Raw genomic sequence first — 17,011 nt, 5'->3', positions numbered from 1 at the left:
TGCATGTTTCCAAAATGCTACAGACCTAACACAAGCACAGCACCTCTCTACTATTAATTAAAGCAATATGGCTTATTTCAGGCTTTTGGCATAGCTCCAACACTACATTAATTTTAATGTGTTGACTCTTTAAAACAGCCATAATGCTTTTCAAGCTTGTGCGAAAGCCTAAACTAGAGGGGCTGTTTTAATGAATGATAAGTGCTGTGCTTGCATGAGCTTTGAAGCACTTCTTCCAAATTATTTTTGAAGGATGCAAAGCCCTAATGTGCATATCCCTCCTCACGCACTCACAGATGCCTCTCATTCTTACACATGTACACCTCCTTCCTTCCCTGCTATCTTTAGCAGAGTTGTTGAAAAGGAAAAAGAAACTTCCATTTCTACACCCACAACTTAGCAATCTGCTTCTATATTGCAATTTACCTCCATTAAAGAATAAGTACTTGGCTTGCTGCATTATTGGGAGGGATAGGAAGCTTCCTCTACCATCATCAAGCAGAAAGAAATATGGGACAGTGAAGCAGCTGGACTAGGAAGTGACTGAAAAGGAAACTGAACAAATACCCCAGAAACCAGGTGAGAGGAAGAATGCAGTTGGACCAAAAATGATAGCAAAATGGGAGGAGGGGGGGAAGACAAATGGCACAACAGCAATAGAAGCACCAACAGTTTATTGAACAGTGTGATGCCTGGATAGATGAATGACATGGAAATGATGGCAGGTGTTGCCAGACACGTTTCTAAAAGACTGCCCAAAATGCACTACTTCAGCATGCTACCAATATTCAGTGGCATCTGGCATTGGTGGGTTGTATGTTGCTTACAGATCATGCAGCTGCAGTTTCAGAAACACTCCAGAATAACAATGGGACTATATAGCCATAGGAGCTGATGTTTGGTTCCTTTCCAGTCTTCATGCACACAACAATTTTACCCTGGGACCAGATTTATAAGAGCAACACAGAGCTGGACTTGTTTTTCCTACAGCTTTGCATCCCAAACTTTTGATATTCAACCACCACCTCTCGGGAAGAACACTTCTTAGCATGATAGCTAGTTGGAATGAATGGTGTGTGAACCAATGACATCACTGAAATAGCTGATACTTCTTTGTCAACCCACTTTTTCCCATGCAGCCACATAATGCACACAAATGCACTCATTTTAATTCACTAAAGGAAAGTAACATCTTGCTTTTTCCCACCTTTATGGCTCAGCTGCGGCTTGTGTCTTGTAACAATCTGAATGGCATTGAACTGAGCTTTCCTGAAAAAAAGCACTGCTCTTGGCACATTGGGCACTAGTTAAACTGCACTAAATACAATAGTAAATAGTGAACTAGCTTTATACATGCAAAAGTTTTGACCATCTTGAATTTCCACAGGCCTCTACCCTTTAAGATGGAAAAGATCAGTATCTGTGTAACAAAGGCTTCAGAGCACAAGCAGATTATATACTGTAATAGATTATTTAGGACCAGCTGTTCTAAAATTTATGCTCTAAAAACAAGCTATGATCTGTCTATCATCTGTATAAACTATGTAAGCAAGTATTTTTCCTCTTATGTGTGCTTTATTCTGATAATGTTGCACGTATTTTAATTTTGTCCCTTCACATGACTAACAGACAAAACAGGACCTAATAAAAGAACAGAGAAGTATATGGTGATTAACACTCAGCTATCTAGAAATTTCACAAGGCAAGGATTCCAGGATCTTAGATTGCCCCAGGCATTATCATACATATACTTTAAAAGGGGAATTGGGATGTAACTTGCAAATTCCTTTTGGGTGTCTCTCGAATTCCTGAAGATCACAGCGCTATTGTGACTTGGATGGGTGGATGGGTTTCTGATTATATTTTATTGGTCTTGATAAGAAGAGTTCACTCGTGTGTAGCTATATTTGCTTCATTTCCAGTTGTTCGGGGATAGGTGGCAGCTATGCAGTTATGCCTCAGCAGCTGGCAGTAACTAAGAGGTTTGGTCCTGGTTAGTACTTGGATGTGGGAGTTTGCTAGAGAAGGGAATCTTTAAAAAGTCCCAGGGGAAGATGACAAACTGCTTCTGTATTGTGAGAAAAGACCACATGGATTGTTAGTTATTAGATTTATTGTTGTTTATTCGTTTAGTCGCACCGACATATCTCTGGTTGTACCGATCCATTTAGTTTTCACGGCAAGAATACTGGGGTGGGTTGCCATTACCTTCCCCAGGGATCGCATTTAGTCTGACCTCTCTGTCATGACCTTCCCGTCTTGGGTGGCCCTTCACGGTTTAGCTCATGGCATCATTGAGGTGCTCAAGCTCCAGCACCACGACAAGGTAACGATCCTTTGCTGAAGATTAGATTTATATCCTGCCTTTTTTCCCTAAAAGTTTAAGGCAGCATACATAACACATTCTTCCCATTTTCTTCCTCCTACTTGAGGGTATTTTTACTTTTTTAAAATACAGATTCTTCTCAACTGTCCTTATGGTAGAAATGTGTGGGAGGATAAATCTTGCTTTTTACAGGTTTGTAAGGCAAAAAAGGGTTGTCTGTGGTCAGAAGATAGCACATGCTAGAACATAAATCTGCACTCTCTTTGGAGAGATAATCAGCTTCATGCTGCATTTGCCAAGTAATCTCAGGCAACTTCAGGTGAAATGCAGTTAATCTAGCTTCAAGAATGAGAATGTATGCATTGCTATCACTAGCTCTGAATTATATGAGTATTCATGATACCCGTATAACATCTCAGAAAGATTGTTTAATGCTTCTGTACATCCTATCCTGTAAAACAAGTGTTAAAGCTTTTAAATCAATGCATGCCCTTTAAAGTATAGAAAAGTTAAGGCATTTTCATTTGTAAGGAACAGCATGGAGGGCTGCCCCCTGTAGAGCAAGTGGCAATAGTCCAAGCTTGAGGTGACATGGATAGGATTTGTCAGAAATGACTCCTAGCACAGGAATGGCTGCAACTGGCACATAAAGTAAAGCTGTGCAAAGGTCATTCTGACCACATCTTCACCTGTTCTTCCTGAAGGAATCTCAAATCCAGGTAAAAACCCAGGTTACAGAACTGATTTTCATGCAGGGGTGCCACTCCATGATGATTTCCCCCAGTAGCTTCATGTAGATGTTGAACAGCAGAGGGAAGAGCCCCAAGGCGCACTATAACAGAGACCCTGAGTGCTTGACCTCTTGTCCTCACCTACTGGAACCGTGCATTCAGGAGGAGAAAAACCAATGCCCCATACTTCCAACATCTGCAGGTATCCCAGAAGGATATTATGGTCAATGATACTGAAGGCTGCTGAAAAATCAAGCAGGATCAGGAGCATTACACTCCCACTATCCCAGTCGCACGCCAACAAAAATGACTTAGTCCTATAACCAGGCCTGAAGCCAGACAGAAAAGGATCCAGATAATCTGCTTTTCCCAAGGCCCTCTGCAATTGCTGCCCTACCACTTCTTCAGCAACTTCCCTAAGGGCAAGTTGAAAACCAGATGGTAACTAAGACAACGAGGATGAGTAATTGAGGAGGGAGCACACCATAGCCTCCTTCAAGGCAGGTGCCATTACCTCCTTTCACAAAGTCATATTGACCTCTATCTGCACCCACCCTCCTCTCATGCTGGCAGCTTCCACAAGCCAAGTGGAGCAGGAATCTAATCTACAGTTGGTGGAGCTTACATCTAGAACCCTGTCCACTTCCTGGGGATCAACAAGCTCAAATGTATCCCAGATAGCCTTCCCAGATGGTATTCTGTCATCTCATTAGAATTTGTCCAGTAGCCAGCATCAGATTATATCATAATAAGGCACAGAGGGATTATGTGTAATATATGAGTTCATATGAATCAATGCCCTACATGTTTTTGCACATGGCAATAACTGAAATGATCAGATTGTGATTTTTATATTTCAAGCTGTAGTGATTTTTGATCTGATTATGGGCAGATCCCTTGTAAAAGGTATAATCATAAAAGCATTTTTGTCACTCATAAAAATCATGCAAAATCCAGACACCTTATTTTTTTATTGCTAGCTAGGCCTGTGCCATACCTAGCAATGTTGTGTCCAAACATTAAGCCACAACGCTCTGCTGGTCTATATGTATGAGTTACTGTTCAAAGATATTGTGGGGCTCATAAGTCCAGTTCTTTGTCAATTGGACCATGATGTATATATGACAGCTTTGCAAAAAATAAAGTTTCAGTTCGAGACTATTGTTATTGCTCAGTTCACCGAGCACAACGTTAAACATTAAGAAATTATTACTAAGTTGGTGAGATGGTATTGCTTTATATCTGCCCCACAAAGGCTAAGCCCCATTGAAAACCGAGCACGAACAGTATCTGTAAATACAATCTGCTGTCCAGATGAAGCCAGCGACCAGACGCGGCCACTGCATGCAGCGTTCACTCTCTCCAACCCGTTTTCTCGCCTTGTGGAAAAGTAACAGTAAAGCTCTCATGAAATTGTAAGAACTTTCCCGAAGGAGCCCGAAAAGAAGCATGAACCGGTCCCGTTCCCGCCTGAGCCTTCGTAGAGCCCGGGCAAATCCAGCAACTCGCGCACGTCTCGCCTCCTCCCTCCAGTCAGGCAAGCTAGAGGACTTCGTCTCCTCCCCCACAATGCACTGCGACAGGCAGCCTTTGAAAAAGCGGCGCGGCTCCTTCAAGATGGCGGAGTTGGATCAGCTGCCTGACGAGAGTGAGTAGCGATCTCTGCCCCTCACTCTACCCCGCCGCCGGCCCTTCCTGGTCAGCAGCTCCTGAAATAGCGGTTCTGGCTACCGGACCCTTCGTCTGTTCCCCTTTTCTGAGCCACAGTCTCAGTGTTGCTCCTGCTGCCCCGGTGCCTGCTACTTCTTTTGTTGCTCCTGCTGCTGTTGTAGTAGGAGCCGGAGCTGCGCGGGGCCGGAGCCACAATCTCCTCCCTCAGTGCCTGACCCAGCTCTCTTTTCCGATGTCCCCCCCCTCCGGTCTCATCCTCGAGTTTGGAAGGGGGTGGGGGGTGAGGCCAACAGAACAGGGCCGGAAGCCGCTATTATATAAGCTGCCCTTCTCCTGTCGGGACTGAACCGCACCCTGAACCCCGAGACTTGGAGCAGGCCGGGACCGGGTCCGTTCTTCGCAGGGAAGAGCGCACGCCTTTTCAAGTCGGGCAGAGAAGCGTTGTGCGTAGGGCAGTGAGTGGCATTGCACCTCTAAGGGGTAGGCAGGGAAAACGAGTACGGCATGAACAAAGTAAGGGTGATATTTCTCTCGCTGTGGGCTCTCTTCTAGTAGTTGTTTTGACATTAGCCTCCTGTATATTTGGAGAGGTTTGTGTGTTTGACCTTTACTCTGAAATATGCATTGGTTCATAGGAAGCTGATTTTAAAGTGTGATAAGTACAGGTATATGTCAACTCTCCTCTTGTTCATACCAAAATAATAATGTCATTTGCATATGTCGTAAACCTTTTAAAGGTCTGAATAGAGAAGTTAAGTCAAGCGTAGTTCTCTTTTGGTGGTTGTTTACATAATATGAATTATATTTAAACAATTTGTGTATTGTATCTGGGAAATCATGATGCTATATTTTGAGTGGCCACATCTGTATGGTGAACTTAGTAAGTTGGACAAGATTATTGGAAGCAAAGCCAAATGTTTTAAACTGAGGATGCATTTTCACCAAAGTTGAGAATGGAAGGCACACCTCTCTGAAAGTGCTGACTGTACAACTGAGGATAGAGCAGCAATGAACTTCAGATTTGAAGAACCAATTCTGTTTTTATCTAGAATCCTGAGACTCATCAACTAGACCTTGTTGGAAGACATTTACTTGGAATTAAATAATTTAAGTTTGGGAATTGAATGGATGGCTTACTTCTTCCTTACAAAAATATAAATCCAAGTCACTCCACACTTTTTATATTCAGTCCTGTAATTTAAGGAGAAGGTTAAATTCATCACTACTAATATTGGAGAAGACTTTCTGATTCCTTGCAAATCATTTCAATATCTACTAGTATACACCTCATATAGAAGGCTAGATATACCATTTGAGCCATCATCAAGTGCGAAGAAAATTGTTCATTAATGTATGTCTTTTATAAAAGTTTGAGAGCTACCATAGAAGCAAATTGGTAAAGATTTTTTTTTGTTTTTGTAAATATATATGGATATGGATATATAAATTAAAGGTACCAGCTGAGTAACAGTAAAAGGTAATGTCAAATCTTTCTGAAGAATAGATGACTTCAATATTCCTGTCTATGTTCTGCAAAACTGAATTTGATGAACCATGACAGAGATATGTAAAGCATGTATTCATATTGCACTATGGATATTGAAACAAGGCAACTGATACAAACATGAAAGACAAAACAGATATAATGGCTAGACTGCATATGGTTTTAAAATAAAAATATTCATGTAGTAATTAAAGGCATCTGCTCAACTCACTTAAGAGAAAACACTATTATATATTTAGGTCAAAAACAGTGATATACAAGTTGAAGTTTTTAAAGAAGTAATGCATTATAAGCAAAACTTTTTTATTTTTATTTTTTATTTTATAATATGGGAGAAATCAAATTATAGATTTCAGCTACTCAATCTAGTGTGGAGAATTCCAGGTTTCAAAGATCCTGTGGAGGATCTGGGAATCCTCTAGATCAGACTTATAGGTTATATAGTGAACAAAGGGAGAAGAAAAATGTATTGGGGGGGTGAAATTTTGCTCATGGATTTCAGACTGTCTCCCTGTGTGGCGTGTATGTGGTAGCTGGACACGAGGCCAGGCATGTTAGAACACTGCGGAACTTAATATTGTTTATTATATTGTAGGAAATTTGAAAGGAGTAGGTGCCATCCGTCAACAGTTTTGAATAGCAAATTGATAGCTAAGGGTTTTTGGTATTCAAAAAATTGTAAGAACAAAATTGCAAATGCTTGTGTAATTTTTTTTGTTATCCTATGTGTAACTGAAAGTGTATCTAAATTATACCTTAGGAAATACAGTGTGTGTGTGTGTATTCACATGTATGAATGAAGCTGATACATGTAAAGAGCTTATACATTCTATAGAAAGTTGCAGATTAGGTCATTCCTACTTCCTTGAATGCTGTGTACCTTTCAATTACCTAATTCCTCAATAAATGTGTACAGTGTTGAAGAATCAGCATGGATGACAAGTATTGAATTATTTAGACTTCTCATGTCATTTATCTTTGCTTTCATTGCTTAAGCCAAATGCTGAGAACATGGCTATCATATTTTGTTTTATAATTCAATCTACTAGAAAAGCTCTTCCATGCCAGGAATATATTACTTATCTTCTAAATAAGGTTTAGTTTTATCCACCCACTAAATTATCATTGTAATCTCATGCCATTCCAACTGTAGCGGTCTCTGATGGAGGGGCAGAACCTTAGGCTTCTGTAAATATTGCTGGAGTTTAGCTTTTGTTAGTCCCAAACAAGATGGTTAGGGCATCTGGAGTATGACAGCTAGAATCTAACATCTGGTCAGAGAAGCCTGTTTCTGATGTGAATTCTCTCAAATGCTGCATTCAAAACTACTTGGGGTTTTCTACTTCAGAAGTTTATTTTGTAGGCTGGGATTCACATGATTATATCATTCCTATACAGAAGGTCATAGCTGTGGAAAACTAGATGTTAGAGTCTACTTAAGTTTACTTCTACCTCTTCTGGCTGTGAACACTTGATTTTCAAAGGAAAGGATCTTAGATTAATATTTGAGGAAATTCTGATTCTAAAAAGCAAGCCTTTTTCTAGCCACCACCTACATATGTATAGACACATATACTGAGTAGAAAATTAAATTAACTTTACCTAAGTAAACTTAATATAATTCAAATACATTTCTGCAGAAAATTGGATGATTCTCTAACAGTCTAAGGACTACTACCTAAATCCCCCAATTTAAGCTAAAATCCTAAATATATTTACTGGGAAGTAAATTGGGTGCCTGAATAGGGCTGCAAAGCATAGTGCTCTGTAGACATTAGGTAACAGACAAGTTTAGCCATTTTTTGTTGCTGAGTTAGCTTTATGATTAGCCAATATAGCTGAGAAAACCTGCATTGCTTTATGACTTAGAGGAATGTTAACTTAATACAACAATGTATGAATAGGTGTTTATAAAACAGAAATAATATATATAATATCTGGTGTATGGAATCATTTGGCAGTATGAATATAGCAGATTAGTAGTTTAACAAAAGTCTCTACTTCATAGAACATTCTGCTGAGGATGGACACATAAAGGAAGGAATAATTCCAGCCATAGTGTTGCAACTGTGTTTATGTTTGTAAGCTTCTGGAATGCATCTGACAGAATGCTGGACTAGATAGGCCAGACTGTTGCTGCTTCCTGCATTTTATTTCTGCAAATATTTTTCTTTACAATTTATTCAGCTGCATAGTGTGAAGCCTATTATTCAGCTAAATCTCTGTTGCTGAAGATATCTTCCTTCGTCAAAGGAGAGTTGTTGAGAAATTAATGCAAACATTAGAATAGAATTTAAAAGCATGTTCATATTGTTTTCCTCTTCCATAAAAAAACCCTGATATGGTGCATAAATAAATATATTAACCCAACAATTGCAGGTTATATTATTTCAGCTTGAAACATTTCTGGTCCTTAATGCAAATAATTACAAGCTATCTGTAGGACTTACTATTTCAGTGGGTCCTACCCTCTCAAATAATGTAACAATATTGTTGTAGTAAAGTTGAAGAGAGACTAAAGCACCTTCTATAATTTTGATTAAAGAACATATATTGTTAAACTCCACTGCAAGCTTCCTTTGGGGGGCATCCTGTGTTGTGTTTTGTATGAAATTGCAATAAATGCCCCTAACAGTTTGTTTTTATGAATGTATAGTAATTAAACAGGCTATCCATTCTTTGAGACTTTGATCCTGATTTGTAGGGAAGTAAAAGCTATGGTGTGATAGTTTGAATGCAGCCAGTTTATTATAAATTGAGAAATAAGCACTAGGTGTGGGGATAAAATGAGCAAGCAGACTTAGTCCTGTAGCATCATACTGTGATTTGACATATATTAATTTACATTAACTACTATGCTTCTGGTATTTTGTTTTACATTTTAACTTTGTTTTGATATTACAGCTATAATCTTTAATGCACGCTTTTTTGGAACATTAAGATTTTTTTTTGTAAAAAATTCTCTCCTTGGATATAGATTTTCATAATTATATTTCCTTGATTGATACATGTCAGTGTAAAAGTTCTGAAATTAATTAACTTCTGTGCGGTTGATGTGACTTAAATGCTTTCTTTTTAACACCAAAATATGAAGTCAAAGCATTGTTAGTGGAGTAGGGAACAGTGGAACAGCAGATCATCCTTAATCTTGCTATTCCATGCTGACCAAGCAGAAGGTGTGTAAGTTGGGGTGAATAGATGAATTAACAATGCCAACTTCATTGCTGGCCTAATTGAAAGGCTTGGATTAGATCCATTCTGGAAGAATAGAATGTCTTTGGATCTGTTATCAGCATATGGATTTTAAGACTGAGCTTTTAACAATGTCATGTAAATGCAGCAAGAGTATGAATTTATTGTGAGAAATAATGTCACCTTATTGAGCTTTGGTATTTATTTCAGGTTCATCAGCAAAAGCCTTGGTTAGTTTGAAAGGTAGGACAACCATATTATTTATTCATCTGTAGTGTTCATGAAGGCTAAATCTTACAAAAATGCTTATTTAAGGAGTACTTTCAAAGCGAATATTTGTAGCTCAGGGTTGAACTGTGGAGACCTTGGTGCTCTCTGAGCCTTGTTGTTTTCTTGCAGACATTTCATTGCCAGACTAGGCAACATCTTCAGGGCACTGAAGATGTTGCCTAGTCTGGCAATGAAAAGTCTGCAAGAAAACAACAAGGCTCAGAGAGCACCAGGGACTCCAAAGGAGTACTTTATGCTATGGCTGAATTTACACATTGCACAAGCTGTAGTATTTGTAATCATAGTTTGTTGAACAAATCACAGTAGCCTTGTTCACATAACATCGCCATAAAACCACAGTTTGCAAGTGAAGTGCCTGGGTGTATGCATCATACTGAGCCCGAAGCAAGTCACATTATGATTGAATGGGTTGTGTGAACCTGTTTTATAAGCTACTCATTTATGACAGCGCTTGGTTGACTTTGTGTAAAGCAAGCTTGGCCCAGTTAGTACTTGGATGAGAGAGAACCAGAGCTGTAGGCTAAACATGCACAAAGTGACTATATATATGGAGTCAAGTGATTATATATATTTATGGAGTCAAGTTCAACTCAGAAAGTTTAACTTCAGATGATATATCAGCTGGAATACAGGGGATGGAATCTGTGGAAAAGTTGAGTGTATATGTACTAGCATGTAATGTATTTGGATTTATGATGCTGTATTCATGTGCTGTAATCTTTATTTTATTTTATTTGTGTATATTCTACTTTTCTGTTGAAAGAAATATCCAGTGAACAAATACCCAGTACTTCTATGAAAAACAGCCAGTAAGCAATAAAACAAGACAAATAACAGAATAAATTAATGGGTAAAAAAGCAAAGGAAGATTAAGTTAATCCACAAAACTTTCCAGAATGAAAATTTTAATTACACAAGAAATCAGGATTTGAAACATATGTATTTATTCTAAAATGCATTTATAGGTAGTTTTCCTTTATAGAAATAGGAATGTGAAAAATCAGGAAGATAAATGAAAAATAAATTGAGGAGAGGTTTCAGTTCTGCTTCCATAGGTGTGAAATGGCAAATTTGGGGTCAGTATAGGTTAACATACCCAAATTGTTTTCTCTTTGAATATTGTATCTAAGCAATTTGAAAGTTAAAAATAACTTGATATTATTTTAAAATTCTGCATTAAAAATCAAATGTAATATTTTAAAATTCTACTTTAAAAAGTACTGTAATTCATTTTGAAATGAAAATTACATTTTTCCCCTAAAATGCTCAACTTCCATACAGAATTTTCCCCCAAATTGGAAGGAGAAAACATTTCTCTTTCAGCATCAACATTTCTACCTATATACATATCCATTATTCTGTTCCCTTTTGGGGTAAGCAATGTTATGCAAAATCCCAAAAGAAGTAAGAAACGTAAGCCAAAGTAAGTTAAGACATGAGGTAAGAAAAGAATTTCATCAGCTTCTCCAACTGTGACTTTCTGGGTCTTCCTCTTCCTTATGACTTATTAAGTCATCTTTAATATATTTGTTTTGTGATTCAGTTCTTTTATTCTTTCTGTTTGATTAAACCATCTCAGCATGCTTCTTTTGTGCTTGTTACTCACTTTTGTATTCCATCCACATTCATTCAACACCTATTCATTCTTGACATTATCTCTTCTTAAGAACTTCATTCTCATTGCATTCAACTTATTTTTATATTTCTTCTGACATACCAAGCTCTCATTCCTATACAATAAAGTACATTCTTATACACAGCTATTTTCACTTCTTCCAGCAAACATTCATTCTTTGCAACAGACCACATACTACCCCAACTTTTCTGCCAACATTTGCATATTCTAAAATTTCTCCATCCACTTTCCCATGTTTCATAATACATAATTTTTTTCCCATTCACTTGTGTCCAGTTCTCAGAGACTGCCTGGACAAATCTCTGCAGTTTTCTTGGCAAGTTTTTTCAGAAGTGGTTTGCCATTGCCGCCTCCTTAGGGCTGAGAGAAAGTAACTGCCCCAAGGTCACCCAGCTGGCTTTGTGCCTAAGGCAGGATGCGTACTCACAGTCTCCCGGTTTCTAGCCTGATGCCTTAACCACTACACCAAACTGGCTCTCATAATACATAATCTTTTCTTGTTTTCACCATTTATGTAAAACTTGACAATCATTCACTCTGTTTTCTCTATCATGGTCTTTGATAGGTTAATTTTTATAGTCATGCTCTTTATTGCATCATATAATCTATTTAATATTTGTTGCAGATCATTTAGGTTCTCAACCAACAATACAGCATCGTATACGTTCATAATTACATTAAGCAATGAGGGAACATCACACATCCCTGTCTTACCCCCTGAACCATTTGCTAAGCATTCTATTCTCATATATGCTCTACTTCTATCATACACCATTGTTAGTGCATTCAGCAACCAAAATTCAAGTCCACATTTGCACAAAACATTCCATAAGTCAAGCTACTCAATTTATCATACACTTCCTCTGAATCAACAAGTATACAATAAGTATTCTTTCCCACATGTGTATGTTTCTTAATGATCTGCGGAAGAACAAAATCTAGTCTGCACATCTCCTGCCAAGCAGAAAACCATACTGCACTTCCCAGATTTTGCTCATTGTCATCTAACATTCCCTTTCAATCAATTCTGTGAAAACTTCCCAGATACATTTAACAGATTAATCCATCTACAGTATAGAGTTTTCACTCACTCTTGCTACCTTTTGCTTTCTATAGGGAAACAGTAACAGCATTCTATCAATTGGCAGATGCAGTCTTCACATATACATTAAACAAGTCACACAGTCACTTCTTAAGCAACCCACATCTAGATTTATTTCTCCAGTAGACCATTAACATCTAGCTGTACCATTTTCAACAGTCCTATACCCATCCACCATTACATCATCAATTTTTTCTTGAACACTGACATAGCATTTGTTTAAATTCCACTCTTCAATATGTCACTATCATTGCCATACAAATGTTTAAAATAGTCATTCCAGCATTCCTCATTTCACTTTCATCCTAAATCATTTCATCACTTTATGGAGTGCTAGGGACTCCTTATTTGCCCTCTTCATGCAATTCCAAAACAACTTTTTATTTCCATCAAAATCACTTCGCACTTTTCTTCCTCTTTTCAATCATAATCATTTTTTGCTGTCTTGAACTGCAGTACATTCTTTGCAGCTTAATATACTTTCTTGCTCAATATACATGCTGTGCATTTTAGCACTTTCAATTAAACCAAACCTTCACTTCCACATATGTATTTATCCATTTTATTTCACAAGATTCATTCAGATCTATTACATATTTCCCATTTCTTCTAGAAGTCTTCCATATGCCATAATTTTCACCATGTGGGTCAGTAGATTTGTCTCCACAGCCCATCACAGTTTTGATTAATTAAGACATTCACATAGCATTTTAATAAAAAAGAGGTTTAGACAAAGTTACCAGCCCAAGTTACACCATGCCACACACAGTGTCCCTGCTAATAAGTTCTAACTTTGTGAGTTTATACCAACATTTAAAAAGAAAGTTGATGCCCAGTTGTGGCAATATCGGGGGGGGGGGGCTCAAATAAGATGTTGGTTGCTGGGTCACAAAGCCTCACCCTTTTGTGCATGTATGCAACACCAATAGACACAAAAGGGGCAGAGTGTCTATTGCCACAACCACCATCTTGCTTTTTTCCCCCCACACACACACACCCTGTAGATGCTAGTGCCCATTTGTGTCCAGGGAATATTAGCAAAAAGAGTACTTTGATCCTGAAGGATAATTTTGCAGCATAAATAATGACATGTGAAACGTTACGATGTTAACAGAACATTGAAATGGGGAACATGACAGGGTGGTCCTGTGTTTATGTTGGTTCTTGCCAAAAGTGTGTCTTCTTGTTTACCATAATCTATATCTAGATATACCTTGGGTGGGTGGGTCTATTTACAGATATTCCAGAGGCTGTTTTTTCTTCCTTTCTCTAGTAGTGGTCCAAAAGATAATTTGTTTTTATACTTAAAAGCAGATTGCAAATACAGCCTCAGAGCATGTATAAAAAAGGTTTGCTTTGGAGGCACAGCAAGCGATATACATACTGTATATACATATACATATACACAAACACACATATGCACATATAGTACATACTTCCCCTCCCATTTTGGGGGGAGATAATTTAATCTGAAAAAGAAGGTATGGTATAAGCACACAATAAAACTGATTGGGTTTAAAAGCAAAGAAAGCTGAACTGCTTCTGAAAATATTTTGTTTCTGTCCAGTGGATTTGACATATACTGCTTTGGCTGAAATAGCTTCATTGCAGGACAAAGTTACTTCGAAAATGAAACCAGATAATTTGAAATTAATTAGATGGGGACTCCCAGAATTGGAATGTAATTTACATAATTCACATTCTGATATTAATAAATATGTATGATTCATGAAAAAAATGTATTCATTTTGCAAATATGAAAGGAATCATATTTAAAATATGTAACTTATTCATAACAGAGGGAAGCTTATCCAATACATGGAATGAAAAATTCAGTTCTTTGCAGAAAACACCCATTTGGAAGGGCAAAAATGCAGGAGCTACTTTAGAAATGGTAAGAAGCAACATTTATCTTAATATGATGATTTAATACATTTTTATCATTCTTTCAAAACTGAAGATGGCTTTCCTTGTGTTCTCCTATGGTTTGCCTAGAAAGCTAGCTAAACCCACATCTTGCTTTCCTTTTCCTTCTATGTTGTAAGATATGGAAGATATAACCTTTTTTTGTCTGACTTACAAAACTGAAAATTTAACTTTTTTAATGAAAACAGAAGAATCCTGTGCACACTTACTCAAAGTTATGAAGTCAGTCCAAGTTTTATTTATTTATTATTCAAATTTTGCTGCCGCCCATCTCCCCCAGAAGGGGGACTCTGGGTGGTTTACAGTAAAATTAAGACTATAATAATAACAATTAAAATCTATAAAAACAATTACAAATATAAAATGCAATATAAATAAGTATAAAATCCAAGAGGTTAAAAGTTCTGATCAGGTGGGAGGGGCTCTAAGGCACGAGCCAACCCCATGGATGGTTCCCCACCTGCCCACCCCATGCAAGATGGCAGAGCCAGGTTTTCAGGGCCCTCCTGAAGGTCGGAAGTGAAGGTGCCTGCCTCACCTCTGAGGGCCTGCTTCCTGGACCCTGCCAGATGGAATTGATACACGCATAAGAAAATTCAGGGGCAGAAGAATCATATGATTCTCTATATTTTGATATTTTTTCTTCAGATATGGTTCATGAGGGCTGATGGAAATGTCTCAGGGTCAGAATCTGCTGGGTCTGAGACAAAAACAATGAAGACAATTTCTGGGTCAATGTCATTACTAGAATCTGGCAGTGCAGGGTCTGCTTCCTCATCTGCGAAGGGCCCTTAAGCACACTGTGACACTTCTACCATATTTCAAAAACTGTTTGGCAGCTCCCCTTGTCTCTTTGAGGCGTCAATCAAATTCTTCACTGTCCACAAAGGATCCTCATGTCTCTCCTGCACCATTACCAACACTAAGAAAATTATCTATTAAAGATTTAGTGTTCTAAGAGCCTACCTTTCCAATTATAGGGCAAAAACAAAAAGAGGGCCAAAGGTCCTGGCTCTTGATTCTCACCAGCTCCTTGAAGCACAGGATTTGATCTTCGAAAGAAAGATTCAGGATAGAGAATTACTCCTCGAGACCGCCCTCTTGTCCATTAGGTGGTCATAACCAGAATCATCCCCTTTAGTCATCTTAAGATCACTGAGGTCATAGTTGATTACCTTATAGCTACTCTGATTCCAAAAGCGTCTCTCTCCAATTTCAGTTGGTTCCATGCCATCCCACTCTTCTAGGATAGATCGTTGATTGCTCAAGCCTTTCGTAGTCAAGAGACCTGTACTCCCTAGAACAGTAGAAAATATATGAGGCAGATCATTATACTTCCACTCATATTTTTCTCAAATTTCACCACTTAATTGTGTCTTGAACCAACCATGTAATGGACAGCTTTTGCAAACATAACTTTCTCACCCTCCTGTCTCCTCCAAGGTACTCCTTTGAAGCAGAATTCCACCCCAGCATGGCCTCTTGCCCCAGAATTATCATCATCTTTCCTGTCAGTTAAACCTACATCTGCTATGACCAGTCCGCCTCAGATTTTCTCCACAGCTATCAACTGCATTCGTACTGTAGTGATGCTCATGCTAATCTTGCTGAGTCTGGCGATTATGCTTCTGATACTTCCTTTATTTATTCATATTTAGCATGTTCTTTAATATCATCACCTAATACTTAGTTTGGAAACCAAGTGACCTGCTCTCCTTCAGAAAGCTTCCATTCCTACAGAGAACATTGATAAGATGGCACATTATGTTGGCTTTGAAGTTTAAAAGTCTTCTGAGGTGTACTTTGCAAATTCTCACTCTAGTGCTTCCATTTGTGCTGAAGTCAACAAAAGATTCCTGGGCCAAGCTAGTTTCTGTGCTATCAACTTCATGCTGCATTAAGAATCTTTTATGGGTTAAAGGAAGAGGAATGCTGTTCCTTATTCCAACATTCACACCTAACCGTTACAGTGAAAGCATCACAGTCAGACTTCCACAATCAACATGATATCTCACCCATGGTCAAAGAGGGAAGGAAATTAAGAGTATTGGATGTAAGTGATACACTTTAGGTGCCCCCTCCTTCCATACTGCTAACTATCTAACCAAGCATGGGTGGCTAAATACCATCATTTTTTGTGAGAGAATATATCTCCATTCCTATTTCAGTTACCAAAGAACAAGGGGCAAATTATCCAGGTATTTCATATAATAGCAACTTGTTTTGCCAAACATGAATTAAATATGGCTTATTGTGTAGCTGATTCAGCTGCCAAGGTACAGCATTTTCCATCACCATGTGTTGCCATGCTACCCTGACATTGGAGACTAAGAGCCTTCCATTTGATGAGGACAGATTATTCAGCACTAAGCCTTATGATATCTTGGGTGGTGTTCAAAAGCTTTATATTGCACAGGTGGGACTGCAGCAACCCTACTGCATTCTCTTCTATTGCCATCCATGATCTACTAGAAAAACTACTATTCTCTCAAATGGAAAGAGCATGAGCCCAGGGCTTCTCACTAGACATTGGCATCAACTATACATCCAACACCATAGACCCATAGGCACCAGCCTCAAGACTAACAGTGCTCCTTGATTCTGGAGCACTGACAGCTTTCTTCTGGACTAT

At 38.3% G+C, this 17,011-nt stretch overlaps 1 protein-coding gene across 1 annotated transcript in view; it reads left to right on the top strand.

Moving 5' to 3' along the window:
• The first annotated feature begins 4,626 nt into the window (after nucleotides 1-4,626).
• LIN9 (lin-9 DREAM MuvB core complex component) overlaps nucleotides 4,627-17,011 on the top strand; it is a 43,615-nt gene continuing 31,230 nt past the window's right edge. The window contains exons 1-3 of the mRNA XM_063304286.1: nucleotides 4,627-4,705; nucleotides 9,635-9,667; nucleotides 14,253-14,347. Of these exons, the coding sequence (XP_063160356.1) occupies nucleotides 4,627-4,705; nucleotides 9,635-9,667; nucleotides 14,253-14,347 (207 nt within the window). The remainder of the gene's footprint in view (nucleotides 4,706-9,634; nucleotides 9,668-14,252; nucleotides 14,348-17,011) is intronic.

The sequence above is a fragment of the Candoia aspera genome, chromosome 1 (assembly GCF_035149785.1).
Source record: "Candoia aspera isolate rCanAsp1 chromosome 1, rCanAsp1.hap2, whole genome shotgun sequence".
Lineage (NCBI taxonomy): Eukaryota > Metazoa > Chordata > Lepidosauria > Squamata > Boidae > Candoia > Candoia aspera.
The sequence above is the reverse complement of the archived record's forward strand: the minus strand, read 5'-3'. Positions and strand labels throughout refer to the sequence as shown.